We start from the raw sequence: 18,004 nt of genomic DNA on the forward strand, positions 1-18,004 counted from the left end.
ATTTCTTCTTTTTCTATATTCTTATCTGCAGACGTGGAAAGTTAGATGAGTATGTGAATTTTACTGTTGTAACTTGGATTGTAGTTGGAAACCTCCTAAATATAGTTTGTGTAATATAGTTACAAAGAAATAGATGCATGTTGAAATTTAGTACTCCTTGGATCAGGTCTGATGGATAAGAATGGCGTCTTTTTGGATAAATGAATCCATTTTCTTTTCTCTATTTGGACTTATCATTTAAAAGAACATTCTGCCTATGAAGCACTTCAGTGTTTAATTAACTTTTGATACATTTGTGTACTTTGTCTAATTTGTATGGATTTGATATCTCTTTCTGCACCCATAGATTCTTGATCCCTCTCAGTATACTAAAGGGAAGGAGGTATAATAGCAGTAAAAGATCTGTCACTACTCCTCTCAATATACCAACTCATGCATAGCTGCAGTTTAAGAGACGTCACATCAGGTTTATCATTGTTTAACTTCACATCAACCCGTGGTCATTAAGGCAAGTAATATATAATAATAATGTAATATAATAAGGTAAATAATATAATGGCAATTTAATCCCATTTTACAGATGAAGAAATGAAAATTTAGAAAAGTAAAGTGACTTGTGCAAGTATCACAGCATAATTTTCTAAAAAATTAAAGACCAAGTCTTATGCAAATATACAGTGAACACATGTCACATTTGTTTAATTCATTAATGAGGGAACCAATAGGAGATACAATTGGTTAAAAGAGGAGCAATGATTATTTAGGTACTAGGGTCCTCCAGAAAAACAAAGCCAATAGGATATATATATATAGATACAGAGAAAGATATTTACTGTGAGGGATTGGCTTATGCAGTTATGGAGGCTGAGAAGTTCCACAATCTGCCGTCAGTGAGCTGGAGGCCCAGGAAAGCCAGCGGTGTCATTCTAGACCAAATTTGAGGGCCTAGAACCAGAGGAGCCAATGGTGTGAGACCTGCTCAGAGTCCAGAGGCCTGAGAACCAGGAGTGCTGATGTGCAAGGGCAGGAGATGATGGATGTCTCAGCCCAAGCAAAGAGCAGTTTCTCTTTCCTTTGCCTTCTTGTTCTATTCAGGCTGTCAGCAGATTGGATGATGCCCACCCTTGGTGAGGGGCAGTCTTCTTTACTCAGTCTACCTAATTCACATGCTAACCTCCTCTGGAAACACCCTCCCAGACACACCCAGAAATAATGTTTTACCAGCTCTGGGCTGAGCAGTCAAGTTGATAACGTTAAATTGACCATCACATAAAGACATTGGAGAAAGAGCTTTGAAACAATTGCTGGCTTAGGTACACAGCTGTCCTACAGGGCAGTAAAAGCCACAGCCTTTGAGATTATCTTTTCTGCTGGACAGAATTCAGCTGCATTTTTACTAGATAAAATCTTGCAAGTTAACATGTAACTTCATAGAGTCTGAGTTTTCAATCAATAGTAAATAATGAGTCAAAGATATATTCAGTATGAAATAATTGTTGGATGGGCTTGTGCTCCTATATGACACTGAAAGGATATTGTTCTTTTTGTCTTACTTAAAACTTTTGGATAATTTTTCTTGATACAATGCAACATTGGAGCCTAAGTTTTCAAATCTAGATTTCTTTCTATCCTGCTGCCCTGCTTCTTCATAGCATTAGTTTTAATGCTAGAGCAGTTGCCTAACTTTTGCAAAATCAGCTAGCCTTTATTATTAGTTTTCCTTTGTGCGTAGTGATGGTGATATAGCTTTGTTCCTCAGAGAAACTTTGTGAAACTCTAAGGATATTTGTAGAATTTGCATAAATGCCCAAAGTGAGAAATTGAAATTTTAGCTTGTGTATTGTAACTTCTCTTTTGTGACATTTTGTTAGCAAATTGTAGAATAATTCTAAAATTCTCGCATTTTTGATTAAATAGTCAGGTTTATAAAATAGTGTATTTCATCAGGTTAGCCTTCATATATTTTGAACAAAACAGAATTGAACCATTTTAGGTAGTAACTGAAAGTTTGTCCACATTAAACAATATAATTGTCTCTCGGAGTTAGGCATTGAACTACTTACTGATAATTTTTTCCTAGTCTTGAAATAGTTATCTGTATATGCATTTCACTTAACAGTCTAGTGTTTTTTTTTGTTTGTTTGTTTTTGGCAGGATGCATTTCAAAAAGTTTGGGATTCTTTATTCAGTTTAGCCCTCAAGCAATTAGGCAAGTCAGTTACTGTGGTAACAGTAGGTATTAATTTCCTTACCTTAGTTAGAGGTTTTAGGAACAAAGAAATCTCTAAGCTAATCTACTGAAACCCAACTTTCTCTTGAGACTGGTGTGAAGTCTGTTCATTCTCTAGAAGATGATACATTCTAAGGGAAAAATGTGATCTTGAGATGAATTTCTGCTCTGCCAAAGTGAAGTAGAGTATGGTTTAAAAGCTGGATGGTGAAAAAGTTATCCTTTCTTAGCTAATTTGGAATTGTGATTGGTCTTAAATTTTCTGAATGTTACTAATTTAAATCTTAAATTTTATTGGTGTGATTTCTATTGACATGAACTAGATAGAAGTGACTTGAGTGGATAGCTTGTCCTACTATCTAATTGCTATCAAATAAAATCACTTAAGATGACTTTTTCAAAACATAATTCATAATTTTGGCAGATAATCTCTTAATATTTAATTGACTACTATTACTAACCCTATAATGAGCTCACTCATTTAGCTATAATGAGGTTCATTTTGCAACTAATTTATCAAAAAGGCTTTCTTTTACAAGAAGTTGCATTCTTAGTATTTTGTGAATATATTACTGTGATTTAAAAAATAGCTATAGTGGGTTGTTAATCACAGCAGCATTGGGCATTTTCTAGTCTTAGAGCATTTTGTCTGTATTCTATAGCAGCAGTTGGCAAACTGGCCAGTAGGTCACATCTTACTTGCTGCTTGTTTTTTTTTTTAGAGAACTTTTATTGAGATACAGTTGACATACAGTAAACTACATATATTTAAAGTGTACAATTTGATATTTTTTTTATTAGTAGTGTATGTATGGCAATCCCAATCTCCCAGTTCATCCCCCCTCCTCCCCCCTGCTTCCCCCTCTGGTGTCCATATGTTTGTTCTCTACATCTGTGTCTCTGTTTCTGCCTTGCAAACTGGTTGATCTGTACCATTTTTCTATATTCCGCATATATGCGTTAATATATATTTCTTTTTCTCTTTCTGACTTATTCACTCTGTATGACAGTCTCTAGAAATGTCCCAATTTCATTCATTTTTACAGCTGAGTAATATTCCATTGTATATATGTACCACATCTTTATCCATTCATCTGTTGATGGGCATTAGATTGCTTCCATGACCTGGCTATTGTAAATAGTGCTGCAGTGAACGTTGCGATGCTTGTGTCTTTTTGAATTATGGTGCTGCTTGTTTTTGTACTAACTATGAGCCAGATGGTTTTTACGTTTTTAAGTGGCTGAAAAAAAACATAAAAAGAAGAACAATATTTCATGGAAATTTGTGTAAATCCAGGTTTCACTCTCTACAAAGTTTTATTAGAGCATAGCCATGCCTGTTTGTGTAAGTATTGTTTATGGCTTTTGTGCTACAGAGGCAGACTTGAATAGTGGTGACAGAAACAATCTGCCTGGAATATTTATTATCCTATCCTTTAGAGAAAAATTTGCTGACTCTTGTTCTATAGTATAAAGAAATGTAACCTTGATTGTTCATTAAACAAACAGACAAACAAAATCTTTCCCACTTTTATTGGCATATGTTTCCCCCGACTGCTAAAGGTAACACATGTTCTTGTAGAAAATTTGGAACATATAGAAAAGCATAAAGAAGAAAATTAAAAACTGTCTGCGGTTGCGGGCTAACCACTTATATTTTGGTATGCGTTGCCACAGACCTTTAAAAATGTGTTGTGTGTGTATGTGTGTATATATCTGTGTGTATATATATATATATAATATGTATATATACACATAAACAAATACACATACATCTTTATTTTCTAAAATTAGAGTCTAACATGCTTTTTTCACTTGATAAATTATAACATCTTTTTAATGACCACATAGTGTTCTGTTTTATGAATCTACCATTATTTATTATTTAACCATTTTTCCATTGTTAGGTGTGTAGTCTGTTTTCAGCTTTTATTATTATAAATGTTATATATAGCACTATATAATATACATTTTAAATATTATGTATAACAAGGAGACTGTCCTTGTATATAAATCTTTCTGGGGAATGCTAGTTATTTTTATAAGGTTCATTCTTAAAAATGTAACTATAGGTAAAATGGTATGAACACTAGAGAAGTATTTTGAGGGGAAATCTTGGTATTGTGTGAAAAAACTTCCTTGGGCTGCCTTCATGAAGATGGCTTAGCTTCCATTTACCCTAGGCTCTGTTTAGACATACTGATTTTCACACGAGACCATCAAAGTAGTCCTTTTAACAACTTGACTGTTAAAGCATTTGATTGATGCTTATAGTTGATGGACTGGAAGAACTGGGCCAGTGCCCCGCTCTGGGTTCGTAGTTTTTACTCACAATTCTACAGATGAGAAGGTAAATGATTTGCTGTGTGGGTGTTCCTAGCATCATTGTGGAAGCCATAGAGTGGAGTAACGCTCCAGGCCACTGTGAGTTGACACAGTAGACTCAGAAATGGGGAGAAAAAGGAAATGAGCTCCTGTCTTAGGATAATTCACTTCCTACTCTCCTAATTAAGGAGGTGCCCCAGGCTACCACGCTCTTTCCTGTGGGTGTCTTGAAGGAAACTCCATTTGTTGGTATGTTCCTATTCTTTCTCAACCACTCATTCTGTAGTGTACTTACAGAAATGTACCCAAGCATTTCACTCAAAGAATGATTTGTGAAGGAGTATTGAGTCTTAAAATTTCTAGGTGTACTCACACCAGCTGCTAGTTTGAATTTGTCTGCAGCAGAGGTTAGAATTAAGAGGCCTGCAGGAAACTGGGTCTTGGAAATTGATATCAGATGGAAGGTTGCATAGGAACATCAGTTCTTTTGAAAAATTGGAAGATCTGGCAACACTGGGTCCATACTGACTATTGGTGAGAGTTAACTGGAGCGAAGTTAGTGCCTTCCAATTTGTGCTGTGGCATAGTGATGTGGGTTATAGGTAACGCAAGATTTTGATGGTTGCATATTTTTTATAATTTTCAAACAAAAACATTTTGTAAGGCAAACATTCAAAGATTTGTAATAAGTGAAATTATATTTGAACATTCTTTATGTAGACCCTTTTGTAAACCACTTGAGTTCAATAACATGTGCGGTTATGCATTGTGAACCTGACCAGAAAGAATTGTGTTGTGGCCCTGTGGTGTAGACTTCCTTCTGACTTGCCCCTTTAAATAATTTCCTATCTATTAATCACTTTAGTTGGGTATGTGTATGTTATTTATTCATTGGGAAAGTTATGTGTGTTCTTTAAATTTTATGTGTCTTAATTTTCATGATTTTACTACCAGCGAAGAAACAAACATGATTATTAGCTAATTATTATTGTATGATATTTAGTATTCTCTAATAGATTACAGTTACTTTTATTAATTTTCTTGCTTGTTATTTCATTTTTAATTGTTTATTATGGGCTTTTGATGTGACAATTTGTCACACCCTGATTTTGATAGAATTTTATAATGTTTTTAGAATTTAAAGAACTAGTGTTTATATCTAAAAATAATTAACACATGCAACTCATTTGATTCAGCAAGGAAATATAAGTCTTTGTAACTTCAGAAACTCATTTAAAAATATATTCGATTACCCTGAAGTATATTTTGTTTAAAATTTTTAATTATTAAACTAAACGAAAATAAGTATTTCAGTACACTTAGTTTTTGTTTAGTCTCCTTAGTTAAAAAAAATTTTTTTTGGATAGAATTTGTTGAGAACTATTCATAAGAATACAGACAGGCTAAACGATTGACAAAAAACTTTTCCCAAGGAATTAAATACCTATACTATTTTGAATACTTTATATTCAAATAGATTTAATTTCTATATATACTTACTTTCCCACTGTGATGTCTAAGATATTGATTAAAGCTGGAAAGTCATCCGATTTATGAGTTGAATATAATAGTAAATATTTTATCAATAACTAGGCAGTAAGGGATTATCTCAGAACTGGATTTGGTGTTCCCATAATTCTTCACTTTACAGCTTAAATCAAATGAAGTAGGGGTGTCAAACAAAATACTCTGGTGCCTTTTCATAAAACATCTATTTTACTAAACAAAATATCTGAACTTTGAAAGCGTCTTTGAGCAAAAAATAAGAACAAATTTAAGAGATTGATAAAGGAAATAATCAGATTGAGCTCAGGAAGCTAGTTACAGGATTGCACAGTTAATAAAGCTCAGATTACCTCACTAGTTTGCTATATCTGCTTTTTTTCCCCCTGCCTGTATGGAACATTATGTTTGGGACCAGTGAGGCAAAGGAAGTGAAAAAGTTGCCATTTTTCAATTATTCTATTAGAAGATATGTTGAAGATTTGTCAAGGGCATAAAGACAACACTAATCCAGAAGATTAATGAAAAAAGTGCTCATTGCAGTTAGGAATTCATAAATATTGGCAGCGGTCCTCAGTTAGAAGGCTGTATAGAATCTTTGAAAAATGCCTGGAAGGATATTATTTGCTTGGCAAAGAAGTTCCAAAACCATCCGGGGATGAAAAATGAAGTGAAAAATGAATATTTTGAAACATATGAGATATTATGGAAACAGTGGAAATTTGGGACTGGTAGTAACGGGAAGGTATAAGGGCTTTATGTTAAGTTCAAGGTAAAAAACCTGATATTCCAAGTAATATGTTATCTTATTCATAGAGAAGCTCTTGTATATTAAAGTTTGCCTGTAGTTCTGAATTCCACATTAAATGATGTCATAAAAATGATGAATCTAATGAAATCCAAGCGGCTATAGTACCTTCTTTTCAGCTTTAGGTGAAGAAATCTGATTAGCTGTTTCATTCTGAAGTGTGTTGACAGTCCAAAGGAAGATTTATAAGCTAAAGGGAAAATTTCAAATTATTCTATGTGAATGATTCTTACTTTGCAGAGTTGTTGAAGTATAATTATTGGCTTCAAAAAATGGTATCCTTAACTGACATTTTGAGCACTTGAATGAACTTAATCAGAAGTGCAGTGATCGTGTGGAAAATATTAATATATTAATGTGTACTGACAAAATTTCTGGATTCAGAGTAAAAATTCAGCTTTGCCAGAGTGAAGCTACAATAATTTTAGAAGTGATTGTTTAATTGGTGTTATTTGAATCCTAAAGAGGATTAATAATATTATTAGAGCAAAGCCAGTATGTACCTGAGACAGAGCGTTAGCATTATATTGAAATACTTGATGTAAAAACATTCATTTGTATTTGAAGCTTATTTACATCATCAGAAGAAATAAACATATTTCTCAGTGGAAGAAAGGACGAAGCATTAGTTTTAAAGACGTTTAGCAATCTTGAAGTACAATTTAAAGAGACCAAAGTGTTGGAATGCTGGTTAACAGTGAAAAAGGAGTTTTTAGTATATTGGAGCAAAGCCTCCACTTTTGCCATTTGCTACCACTTATGCTAGCAAACCTTCTTTGTGATGGTTGCTCTACAAACTATTAAGAATATGTCGTTAAAAGGTCTTAATTAGGAATTGTATGTAACCATTTTAAGCATAAAACATGATATACAGAAGTTATTTCATCTACGTAATTTCAAGTTTGTTATTTAAAAAGTTTGAAAATTTTAATTTTATGAAGATAAAAGTTTCACAGAATTTTATATTCACACTCCCAGATCCCCTTCCTAAAATGCCGTAAAAATAGTTTCACTTTCTGAATGTGCCATGAACTTGAAAATGTTGTCAACTTCTAATGTAGAGCTTCATTTACAAATGAAGTGGGCAATTGAGAATCATCTATTTGAGTAAAATCAACAGATATCAAGCTCACTAAGCAGAATAGTTGACCCTTGATAAAGAATTTCCACATAAAAAACTTAGTCCCTATAAGTGTTATCAGTGGATTCAATAGGAAGTGTATTAATCAAGGAACTGAAAATGGTAGAAAAGGAAAATTGGAAGATAAGAAAGGATTTAAAATGTTATTTCCTAAAGAAAATACTCAATAGAATTAGTATGGTAGAGCAAATATGGCTGAAAATTGTCAGTATTTTGTTGAATGCACTGAACAGCTGATTGGTCTTAGGAAGCTTACTTGATCTTTGCTGCCTTAAAAGACTTCCAGAGGAGTTATACTCATGGGTTCAAGTGTGCTGGTGGGCTAGACCTTGAGATTACCACTTGGGAGACCTGTGAGTACAAAAATTGCCTCCTAGTGCTTCAGTGGAAGACTTACAGTCTCTTGGTCCTCAGTTGGCAGCTTCCTGAGGGATCCTAAGAGCTGAGACTGCTGATGGTAAATAGAGTTATATGGGTAAAGTAAAATAACAGTCCACCCAAGGAATCCAGCATTAGGGGAAGGAAGACCAGGAAGCTCCTACTGAAACAAATCTTTGAAATAGTTAGACTGTAACTTTAAAAAAAAAAAAATTATAAGCACTTTTAGAGGGATTCAACTAGAGTACAAAGAAACTTTCTGAAACTAGCAGTCAAGATCTTAACAGTATAAAAATTCAGTAGGCAAATTGAAAAAGGACTGAAATGAAATGGAGAATGTTGAGAATGAAATTAACATCTTGGAAATCAAGTGGAAGAAGTCTCTTGAAATACAGAACAAAATTAAGGAAAAAAAATCAGGTAGGAAAAAATAGACACTAACAGAAGAAATTCAGGCAAGAATAACCTTTATCTGATCAATGATGTATGCTGAAGAATTCCCCTACTGCAAATTATTCTACAACTTTACTTTTCTGTATGCTTTTTATCTGTCCCAAGATCTAAGTAAATTTGACAAAAATGTTAGGTTTGTAAACAATTTTACTTGCAAATTCTTTGCCTGGAGGCATCTATACAGAATTTTGTGTGCAAAAAAGAGTATTTACATCTAAAAATTAGACATTTTAAATTAAAATGATTTTAGCGTTGTAGGTAGCTTCAGGGAAGAGTTATTGAAGTTTATTTCTGTTTTGGCAGTGTGAATGAATTACTTACAGAATTCTAAGATTTTATAGTTGTTTTCATAGTGTTGTTTATTATTGCAGAAAACTCAGTTTTCTGGCAGTTTTGCAAATGATCTACTCTGCATATAGCAAAAACTTGTTTTCCAGTTTAATAAAAATGTATTTTAAGATTAAGGATAGACTCTCTTTTCCTGTGTGTGTGTGATCAACTTTTGATTTTCCTGTCAAGGGTTTTGGATTTGTGGCAGATATAAACTTATTAATAACCACTAACGTTTGTAAAATGCCTTACAATGAATAAAGCATATATATTTTACGTGTTTTATTTTATTACATATAATACAGGTGGTAGCGCTATTTGCATTGTCAGTTCTGATTCACTGAATCATAGATCTTCCCCATTGCCAAACTTTGCTAATGATTCAAAGAGTATAGGCAGGCACCAAGTGCAGACGGATAATTCTTTTTTTTTGGGGGGGGGACCCTAAACTCTAACACACAGATTCCAAAAATGTCTTTTTCTTCTGCATTAGTACGTGTTATGGTTTTGGATTAACAGAATAGTGTTGAGCAATGTGTGCAAAAAAAGAAAAATGCATGAAGGAAGTTGTTTTCATTTCAGGAACTCCTCTTTTTTTTTTTTTTCCCCTTGGATCTTTATATTCCTTTGCTTTATATTATCTTAATTACACATCTTACTGATGTCGACTTTACAAAAAATTCACAACGTGAAAGTTGTGAGTTAAGTTTTATTTGAGGCAGAATGAGGACTGTAGCCTGGGAGACAGCATTTCAGATAGCTCTGAGAAACTGCTCAGTATATATGTAATTTTGGTGACGGGGGAGTCCATGCAATCAAGCACATATTTTTTGCAAAAGGTTTCTGCTAATCTTGTGAAGGTTACTGCTAGTCACAGGGAGCGGATGTCACCATGAAGGATTTTAGTGCTTTTCTAGATGTGAGGAGATACAAGAATTGGGCTCATAAAACCTGCCAGTTTTTCCCAGAGCACAGAGGGCCTCATTCTTGATCTCCACCCTGAACTCCTTTCAGGGGGTGTGGAAGGTCAGCAGGTGCAACAGCACAGAATTTAATCCTTGTAGAGGTAGACGGCAAGTGCCAATGGAAAGTGACAGTCTGTAGTTGACAGGGGCCCCTCATGGTCATAAACTCGACTGTGCTTTGGGAGGCATTTCATGACCATTTCGTCCCACAGTGCTAGGAAGGCTCATTCCTAGGTCTGGCAAAAATTTCACTGATAAGCCACTCAGTGTGCTGTTGCTGAACTAGGTCTTATTTAACAATAGCCAAAGGTCTCTGGACCACCTGTCTTGCTAGTCTGTTATGGTCTAGGAAAAAATTCCTCCTTGTTGCATCTTCCCATATCTAGAGTTACACTATTACAATTATTGATCTGATATAAAACTATATATTTTTGTTGGAGGCTCAGTCACACATTTGGTAATGCAAGAAACAGCAATCTTGTAAAACATGCAAAATACAAATAACATAGCTAGCAGTATTATTAAAGTTACATGTAAGAAGTAAGCCAAGAACTTCCATTAGGTGAGGTCCAGTATATCCTCAGGTTATCTGTTACCAATCATTATCTTTCAGGGAAATTATATATTGGCACTGTCCATGAGGCTCCCAGCCCAATTTCCTAATGTAACTAGGCTGGTTATCCTTAATATAATTTAATTGTTCCCAAGATAAAGGGGGGCCTTAAAACTTAAATGAGCATAGCCTAGTGTTAACCACATAAATCCATCCCATAGTTGTGGAAGGTCTTATTCCTTGGTTGAAATTTTGCTTCTTGTTCTGATTGAGCTTGAGTAACTTTAGAGGAAAATTCATTTTTATGGCCAGGGTCAGAGCAGTAATTATTTAATTCACTAGGTGAGGGGATCCCATCTAGTAATATCAAGAGTAACCTGAACAGAACTGAACTTTCTTTCTTCTAAAATAAATTCCTAAGGGCTATCCAGTCAGAGCCTTGGAGGGTTGAAATCCACCAAGGTAACCCCAAAGTACTAAACACAGGTAATTGGTCACAAACCCAACAATTGGATTGATTTTTTAAAAATTAGCATAGGATCGTGCCCATGGTAGGAAAACATTTGATTCATATGCAGAGGTCCAAGAAGTCAAGAAAACGTTATAAAGGATCATGCGAGTCAGGTCCAGGATCTTGGGCTAGCTGTGTCTACTTCTGATGTCTTCTTCTTGTTCTAGTGTGAGTGTAGTTTCTTCTCTGTTAAGTGTTGTTTTAAGGTGATTTTGAGGTCAGCCATGCTCTCTATAGGCCAATCTCATGTAGGGACCCTTTGTAAATGGGAATTAATCCAAGAGTCAGTTCCCTTCCCTTTTAGTGTGCATGAGCTAGTTAAGAGAATCTGATAAGGGTTCTTCTGTCTAGGTTGGAGATAGTCCTTTAAATCATGTCTTTTCCAGAATGCATAATCCGCTGGTTGCAGGTAGTGGCGCATCTGATCTTCACCCAAAGATTACTGAGATAAGCTACAGAAACCAATTTAGAGTGTCCTTTTAATAACTCAAACTTTATATTAATATAACATAACATCCAGGAAGTGAGTCTTAGTAAATACAGACCTCCAGTAATAAAACTTAATATTCATTGAAATGTAATCTTTTTTTCTCTAAAATTATCCTTTCTACCAAGTATAACCAAATTAAGGCTAATTTGTTTGCAGAATGTCTTGTTTCAATAAACTTGGCCTGATGATTATATAACTATAATTGATCATATAGGCTTTTTTGCTTTGCTGAAACTTTTATGAGTTTTAGACTGAACATTTAAAAGACCTCTCAGGGCTAGGAAAGTCATGTCAAGGGCTTATCACAGATTTCGCCTAACAGATCTAGGTGAATTCCTCCCTTTTCAAGATCTCCAAAATACCTTTAGGTTTCTGTCACAACTCTCAGGTTGTGCATTTTTTTTAACTTGACACTGACTACTCCCCCATTTTCTAGGCATAAGTTAATAAATCCATAATTTCAGGCTTATGATAAGCAGTCTAGATAAATTAGTTATATCTGGCTAACAGCATCTTCTAGATAGATGCTCTTTGGTATTTTTCGGCTAGTAGATACCATTGATAGGTTTACAAGGCTACCATCCAGTTTGAGGTCTCTAGCAAGTTTGCTGGTTGAGGTCTTTCATTCCCCCTTCCCCAGTGGGGTGAGTTACCCTTTCCTGCTGTTAACCCTTTCCTTCCCAGTGCATAAGAGTGATGGAGTAGGTTCTCTGTGAAAAGTTTATTTGCCAAAGTAATCTTTAAAAATTTTATTTCATACAATATTAGTGCTCTCAGTTTTGGGGATTTATGCTTGGGAAGATGGTTACTTAAATGGATACTTTATCAATAGGGATAACAGGCTAACCCATAATCATGAATAGTTGCTTTGATAATTTCATATTAATATATTTCAACATAAGAATCTTCAGGTATATATTAAAAACTGCGGTGCCATTACTAGAAATTTGAGATAAGGGGAAGTAAGGCTGGGGTTTGAAGACTTGTATTAAGAACTTTAGGCCACTTCAGTTTAGTATGTTATCACATGAGGATATGGTTCTGTTTCACCTGTAACAGAAAGAGTATGTCACAGGTCTCCCATTCATTGTAGTTTCATAACTGTTCTTGAAGTGTGGTTTACGTTGAGGAGAGCCCTCAAAGCTCATAACAGATTTTTTAAAAATATTCTTAGCGAAACTCTTAGTCTTAGGGAGACTGATTCACTTGTTAGGCCAAGAGTGTAATAAAAACCCTTAACATAGAAAAGCTTGTCTGTCTCAAAATTCTCTTCACGTAGGCTTGTGAACAATTTAACAGCTGGATGAGTTTACTTAGATCTTAGGAAAGATGATAAGAAAATTAAAGTTGTCAAAAATTTATAGCAGTTTATGCACCCAGAGATTCTCATTGTAAATGAGATAAAGATTATTTTTTAAAAGGGTCAAAGTCAGAGAATAATAGAATTTTGAAACTGTTAGAACCTTAGAACTCAATTAAACTGGCTCACTTATTTTAAAAAGAAATACTAAATATATGGTTATTAGAGCTAGCATGTTGTGTGTTTCTTTTTCTTTTTCAATTCCAGCTCTTATAACCTATATTTGAGCCTAGATGCCATAACTTACTTTATTTTTTTATTTTTATTTTTTATAAATTTTAAAATTGATTTATTTTTGGCTGCATCGTGTCTTCATTGCTGTGCACGGGCTTTCTCTAGTTGTGGCGAGCAGGGGTACACAGGCTTCTCATTGCAGTGGCTTCTCTTCTTCTGTTGCGTGGGCTTCAGTAATTGTGGCATGTGGGCTCAGTAGTTGTGGCTCTCGGGCTCTAGAGTGAATGCTCAGTAGTTGTGGTGCATGGGCTTAGATGCTCCACGGCATGTGGGAGCTTCCTGGGCCAGGGCTCAAACCTGGGTCCCCTGTATTGGCAGGCAGATTCTTAACCACTGTGCCACCAGGAAAGTCCGCATAACTTACTTTAAATATGTATGTTTGGATATTCAATCATATTGATAGGTCTGTCTCTCAATTTTCTTACAAAGACTGTATTTATTCACAGAGTAATTGTTCTTTGGATTTTGCAACTAAAACCTTTTAAATATGAGTAAACAAACATTGGAAACAAAACAGCAGCGCAAACTTCCTGAATGGATGTCTTTGCAGAAGAGTTATAATGTAGAAGAAAGAAAGGTATGCCGTTCATCGATTATTCTTTAAGATGGAAAATTTAATGACTGTAAGATGAGTCAATCCTCACTTGTAAACTTCAAGCCATTGTTTACAATTAGAGTTACTGTTGTGGGAATGAACCAGGATCTAGTCATTGAATGGATGAATGGGATTAAATGTTAATTGGGTTTACAAAATGAGAATTCCTGCTCTATACTTTCCCTTTTTATTTAGTTTGCATGTTGACCTTGCCAGTTTCAATTCAGATAATAATTAGATAGTGTTTATTTTGGTGAATTTTTATGGTTAAGTAGGTTTTAAGTCTTTGTAGATTTAAGCTCCACCAACCAGTTTTCAGCACTTTAAGGCAACATTATTGCATGTAGAATACTAATATAATTGAAGAAAAAAGTTAATAAAATAAATGCTTTTCTGAAAACAGGATTAGAAGTTGGCAATTAAGTTTCGTTAGAAAAATAATTTTACAGCGGATAGCTTTATTTTTGTTAAATTGTCCATATGACTTCGTTAGTCTATAAAGCATTAGTTGATAAAACTTAGAAGTTTAATTTGAATGCTTCAGTGCACATTTATTATTTAATGTGAATTTTATTTATGCCTTTCTGGAATTTTGTTTTACTCAAGGCATCTATTCAGAAGAGTGTTTTGGAAGATCACCTCCCCTTCTTAGAATTCACTGGATCCATTGTGTACAGTTATGAAGCTAGTGATTGTTCTTTCCTATCAGAAGATATTAGGTAAAGATTTAAATTTCCTACTTTCATTTGAATTTGGACCCTTAGAATATAACTATTAGGATAATTGTAAGTGTATTGGGTTTTACAGTTGAGTTGTGTTCAGTACATAATTACTTATACATATAAAATGTCACTGATAAGTTCTAATTCTACTTTTTAAATAAAAACTTAAAATCACTGAATTAATTTGTAATGTACCTGTTTGTTCATTTCATTCATAAGCCTTTCTATTACTTTAGCTAATTTTTTTTTTTTAGCCAATTTTTTAACTTTTAAATACTTAAGATGTTATATACAGAAATACTGAAAACACCAGTTTAGGAAAAACACGCAAAAATTATTCAACCCCTAAAACGCCCCTTTCTATTTCATTGAAAATACCAACATAGTAATATTGTATAGTGATTGTTGCATTTAGTTAGTAATAATTATAGCAAATGATCCTTAAAAAGAACATTAACAGTGACTATTAGTAGTTTTTAAATTATCTAGTTGAATTAGTACTCTGCAATAATGCCGTCTAAGGCTCTTGAAACAAGGAGAAATATGAGGGTGAGTCAAAAATTATGTGTGCTCCGGTTATATTAAAACTTCTATAAATTCTACAGCCAGAGTGCGGGTAATTTTTGACTCACGCTCATGGTAGGGAGTTCATTCAGATCTTTAAAGTTATTATACCTGTCTTTTTTTTTTAAAACTGTTACACATTGGCTTAGAAGAAGTAGAGGTAAGTTAAGCTGTTGATTAGTGGCCTTTTGGTAGATGTATTCTAGAAACAGCACTGAGGTGTCCTCACTCCCACCGTGGTTCTCTGGCTGTCTGAAGGCAATAACCATAAGTGTTTTGAAGAATGTAGTTTTGATGAATTGTGTTTTATGGAAGGCAGGCAAATTTTCTTTTCTTTTTTTTTTTTTTTTATCTCCTATGGTTACTTTAAAGATTTTTGCTCTTCCAGGTTTTCAGCAATTTGATTGTGATGTGTCTTTGTGTAATGTGGTTTCTGTTTATCTTGCTTGGGGGTTCAGTGAGCTTTTTGGATATGTGAGTTTGTAGTTTCATCATATTTGAATAATTTCTTCAAATGTGTTTTTTCTCACATCCTGTTATTCCCTCCTTTTTTGCCACTCTCAGTGCATATAGGTTAGATTGCTTGATACTGTGTTTCGGTCGTGAGGCTCTTTCAGTCTTTAAAATTTTTTCTTTCATTCTTTTTTCTCTCTGTGCTTCAGTTTGAATAGTTTAGCTCTGTCTGCAAGTTCACTTATTTTGTTATTCTGTTGTCCCTGATATGCTGTTATCCCATCCTGTGAATTTTTAATTTTGTTGTATTTTTCATCTCTAGAAGTTCCATATGTTTCTTTTTTTTATTAGAGTATTTTTTTTATTTTATTTGTATATATATTTAAATTTTGCTGCAGTGACTGTATGGTGCTTTTTTGTTAGAAAAAGAATATTATTTTTAAGTCTTTAAATATGGTTCCTTATATTGTCTATAGAAAATTAGGTCATGAATAAATAAACATAAAACTTGCTTTTAAAATAATATTTTTTTGAACCTAGATTTTAAAATATCTTCCATTTTGGCTCTTATCATATTTCTGTTTTCTTTTAAATCTTTGAACATATTCAGCATATTTGTAATAGCTGTTTTCATGTCCTCTTCTGTTAATTACATTGTACTAGTTATTTTTTCTTTTTTTCCTTTTTATAATTGATTGATTGATTGGCTGTGTTGGGTCTTCATTGCTGCGCATGGGCTTTCTCTAATTGAGGAGAGCGGGGCTACTCTTCATTGCAGTGTGAGGGCTTCTCATTGTGGTGGCTTTTCTTGTCGTGGAACACGGGCTCTAGGTGCATGGACTTCAGTAGTTGCGGCTCGTGGGTTCAATAGTTGTGGCTCTCAGGCTCTAGAGCGCAGGCTCAGTAGTTGTGGCACACGGGCTTAGCTGCTCTGTGGCATGTGGGATCTTCCCAGACCAGTGATCGAACCCGTGTCCCCTGCCTTGGCAGGCAGATTCTTAACCACTGTGCCACCAAGGAAGTCCTGTTTTTTCTATTAAATGACTTTTATCCTGCTTATGAGTCATGTTTTCCTGTTTTTTTCTCATGGCTGACAATTTTTGATTAGATGTTGTGATTTTACCTTGTCGAATGTTAGATTTTGTTGTCTTCCTTCAAGGAAAGAAGCTTTGCTGTGTCAGGCAGTTAAGTTACCTGAAGATCAACTTTACCTTTTGAGGCTTATTTTTAAGCTTTTTAAGGGCAGATCTACAAGTAACCTTTATTCTGAACATGATTTAGCCCTGTAATGGGTGTGACCTTTCTGGAGTCGCTGTTGATTGTCCAAAGTGATCAAAAAGAATCTCTACTCCAACTTTTCATATATTTATGAGAAAAACGTGTCAGTTCATCCTTAACTAGATACTGTCAGAGTTTTTTCCAAGAGGATTTTATCAGTTTAAACATTTACTAGTATGTAAGTGGTCCCAGTGGCAGAGATCCTTCTCAGCATTTAATATTGTGAAGCTCTAATTTTGTCAGTTAGATAGATGTGCAATTGTATAGGTTCAATTTACATTTCTGAGTTCTGTTGAGATATTGTGTCTTCATACATGTGTTTGAATTTGTTGGCCATTTGGCTTTTCTTTGGGGAGTTGCCTGTTCCTGTTTCCCTCCTTCCCCTACCCCCCACCCCCACCCCCACCCCCAGATCATTTCTCTTTTTGGTACAGACTTTTCAAGGAATTTTTAATATTTTCTGAGTACTCATCAGTTGTAGGTATTACAGATATCTTCTATTGTCTGTGGCTTGTCTTTTAATATTTTGAATGATATCTTTAGTTATGCAGAAATTAAAATTTTAATGTAATTAATTTATACTGTTTCTCCCCCTTTAGCATGAGTCTGTCTGATGGAGATGTGGTAGGATTTGACATGGAATGGCCACCAACATACAGAAAAGGGAAACTGAACAAAGTTGCACTAATTCAGTTGTGTGTGTCAGACAGCAAATGTTACTTGTTTCATATTTCTTCTATGTCAGGTTGGTATCTCTTTTGTTTCATTTTTATATGGTAGATAATTGTATTATGTTAACTTTATACATATAAAATTAAGCTCTTGAATTAAGTGGTGCTTCTCTCATCACCTTATGTTTGTTTAAATATTTATGTTCTACTCGATTCACTCATAGCCCTGTTTTATTTAATTTTCACATTGTCTCTGTCAGGCATTGATATTATTCCTGTTTTAGTAGAGAATAGAAGTGTAGAGGAGCTAAATTTTAGTGATAACAGAGGTAGCATTTAAATTAGTTGTTTTTCTGTCATTTATCAATCAGGACTTTTTGCTTTAGGTAAGAAAAGAAACACTGATGTGTGTTTCTGAATTTAAACTTAAAGACAGATTT

The 18,004-nt window shown here is 34.3% G+C and overlaps 1 protein-coding gene across 9 annotated transcripts in view; it reads left to right on the forward strand.

Annotated features, from left to right (window-relative positions):
* The window catches only part of WRN (WRN RecQ like helicase), a 118,500-nt gene that overhangs the window by 11,470 nt on the left and 89,026 nt on the right, over positions 1 to 18,004 (forward strand). For 5 of the 9 annotated variants that reach the window (XM_057696588.1, XM_057696589.1, XM_057696586.1 and 2 more), the window contains exons 2-4: positions 13,728 to 13,858; positions 14,483 to 14,595; positions 17,493 to 17,638. In XM_057696588.1, coding sequence (XP_057552571.1) covers positions 13,769 to 13,858; positions 14,483 to 14,595; positions 17,493 to 17,638 — 349 coding nt within the window. In that variant the 5' untranslated portion in view covers positions 13,728 to 13,768. Of the gene's footprint in view, positions 1 to 13,727; positions 13,859 to 14,482; positions 14,596 to 17,492; positions 17,639 to 18,004 lie in introns of those variants that run through there. The other 4 variants (XM_057696591.1, XM_057696590.1, XM_057696593.1 and 1 more) reach the window with 4 other exon arrangements.

The sequence above is a fragment of the Hippopotamus amphibius genome, chromosome 10 (genome assembly GCF_030028045.1).
Source record: "Hippopotamus amphibius kiboko isolate mHipAmp2 chromosome 10, mHipAmp2.hap2, whole genome shotgun sequence".
Taxonomy (NCBI): domain Eukaryota; kingdom Metazoa; phylum Chordata; class Mammalia; order Artiodactyla; family Hippopotamidae; genus Hippopotamus; species Hippopotamus amphibius.